General features: G+C 40.1%; 1 protein-coding gene across 3 annotated transcripts in view; it reads left to right on the top strand.

Moving 5' to 3' along the window:
- Positions 1–441, top strand: part of UBE2U (ubiquitin conjugating enzyme E2 U) — a 53,122-nt gene extending 52,681 nt beyond the window's left edge. For all 3 annotated transcript variants that reach the window (XM_087420297.1, XM_087420307.1, XM_087420289.1), the window contains one exon: positions 260–441. In XM_087420297.1, coding sequence (XP_087276423.1) covers positions 260–441 — 182 coding nt within the window. The remainder of the gene's footprint in view (positions 1–259) is intronic.
- Positions 442–1,495: the final 1,054 nt, after the last annotated feature.

The following is a 1,495-nucleotide window of genomic DNA, read 5'->3' as shown; positions in this document are numbered from 1 at the left end:
CCTCCTGGCATGTAGTGGGGACCCAGTAAATATATGTTAAATGAATGAACCAACAAAGCATAAAAAGATTGACCCAAATGGAAAGAATGATTTATGACAAAGTCAATTACAAAATGTGAAATTTAGAAAGTTTGAATATGTTGCTTGCACTCACTCACGTGATCTTAGGCACGATGCTACAAATGCAGGCACACTTCTCTTCTTATTGTATTTCCTGCCATGTCTATTAAATTTCTGTTTTTCATGTTTCCCATTACAGTTCAAATTTTTCCTGATTCACAAACTGAAGCAGATATTCTCATAGGGACTGATGAAACAGAGGAGGGGTGGAAGTGCGAATCTTCACCAGATGACGATAACACGAATGAGTCATGGGAAAAAGAAGTGGAAGATCTGGTCGCCTGGACCAACGCTCTCGATACAAACACTCTAGAAGATTGAGTCTAATGCTCCGGGACTTAAAAAATAAACAGCCCGACCACAGCTCAGCTTCATGGCGCACCTTTGGAAGGCTTTCAGAACTTGAATTCCATTTTTTTCACGTTGGTCTCATCCTCTCTCTGCAAATACGAATTAGAAAGATAAGTACAAATCAATGAATATGTTGCTTTGAATTCTTTGAGCTCTACTTCCTTGTTTGAACCTAAGTTAGCCAGGTCCGGGGTGTTCATTGTGGTATTTCAATCAATGGTATTATATCCACAAAGTTGTTAGGCTGCTGGATGCAAGTTTTTGCAGGCAGGATGTGGGTCAGGAGGAGGCTAAGATGGGAGGGGAGCACTCAGGTGCTTCAGAGGCTGGACCTTAACCCCAGTGGAGGGATCTATACATTTATCTACATCTGCCTGGTGTAGTGTCTTGTTTCCTCCATCTTCAAGGGATGAGATGCCACCTGTCCACCAATGTTTTTCTTCTCTCTTCTCCCAGAATGCATACGTGCTCTGTTTTCTCTTCGACCTTGACTAACCATCCCCTCATATTTTTGCATCTTTATTTTCTTCCTCTCTTTTTGCAGTGTTCCCCCACCTGCAAATATGCTTGGCTCTCTCCTATTCTAAAATATGTCTCCACCATTGACCCTGCATTTCTACTTCCCTCAATGCTGTATCATTCATATTTTCTCTGTCAGATTTATTAATAATACTCTATCCTTTGCTCTGTTTCTTTAATTCACTTCACATTTGTACTCACTGGGCAGTAAAATCTATCTTCTGCTTATGCTACTTGATTAAAATTCACTAGGATTGCCAGAGACTTCCATATTGCCAAAATTCACAGACGCCTTATCTTACTGGGCCTCTAGGCTATAATTGATATTAGTATTAATCACTTCTCTCTCTCCCTTTTTTTAAATTTCATTGCCCTGCCTTCAGGGAGACTTGTTTTGAAGCTTACCTACCTACACATAGGTAGCTATATGTGTAGCTCTCCCCACAAACATCATAAATATATCTATATCTATTTATCTAACCATCTATCTATCTACCTGTCTGTC

Source organism: Ceratotherium simum, chromosome 2, assembly GCF_057802395.1.
Source record: "Ceratotherium simum simum isolate JZ-2026a chromosome 2, ASM5780239v1, whole genome shotgun sequence".
NCBI classification, from domain to species: Eukaryota; Metazoa; Chordata; class Mammalia; order Perissodactyla; family Rhinocerotidae; genus Ceratotherium; species Ceratotherium simum.
Note: the sequence above shows the minus strand (reverse complement) of the source record. Positions and strands in the feature narration are given on the sequence as shown.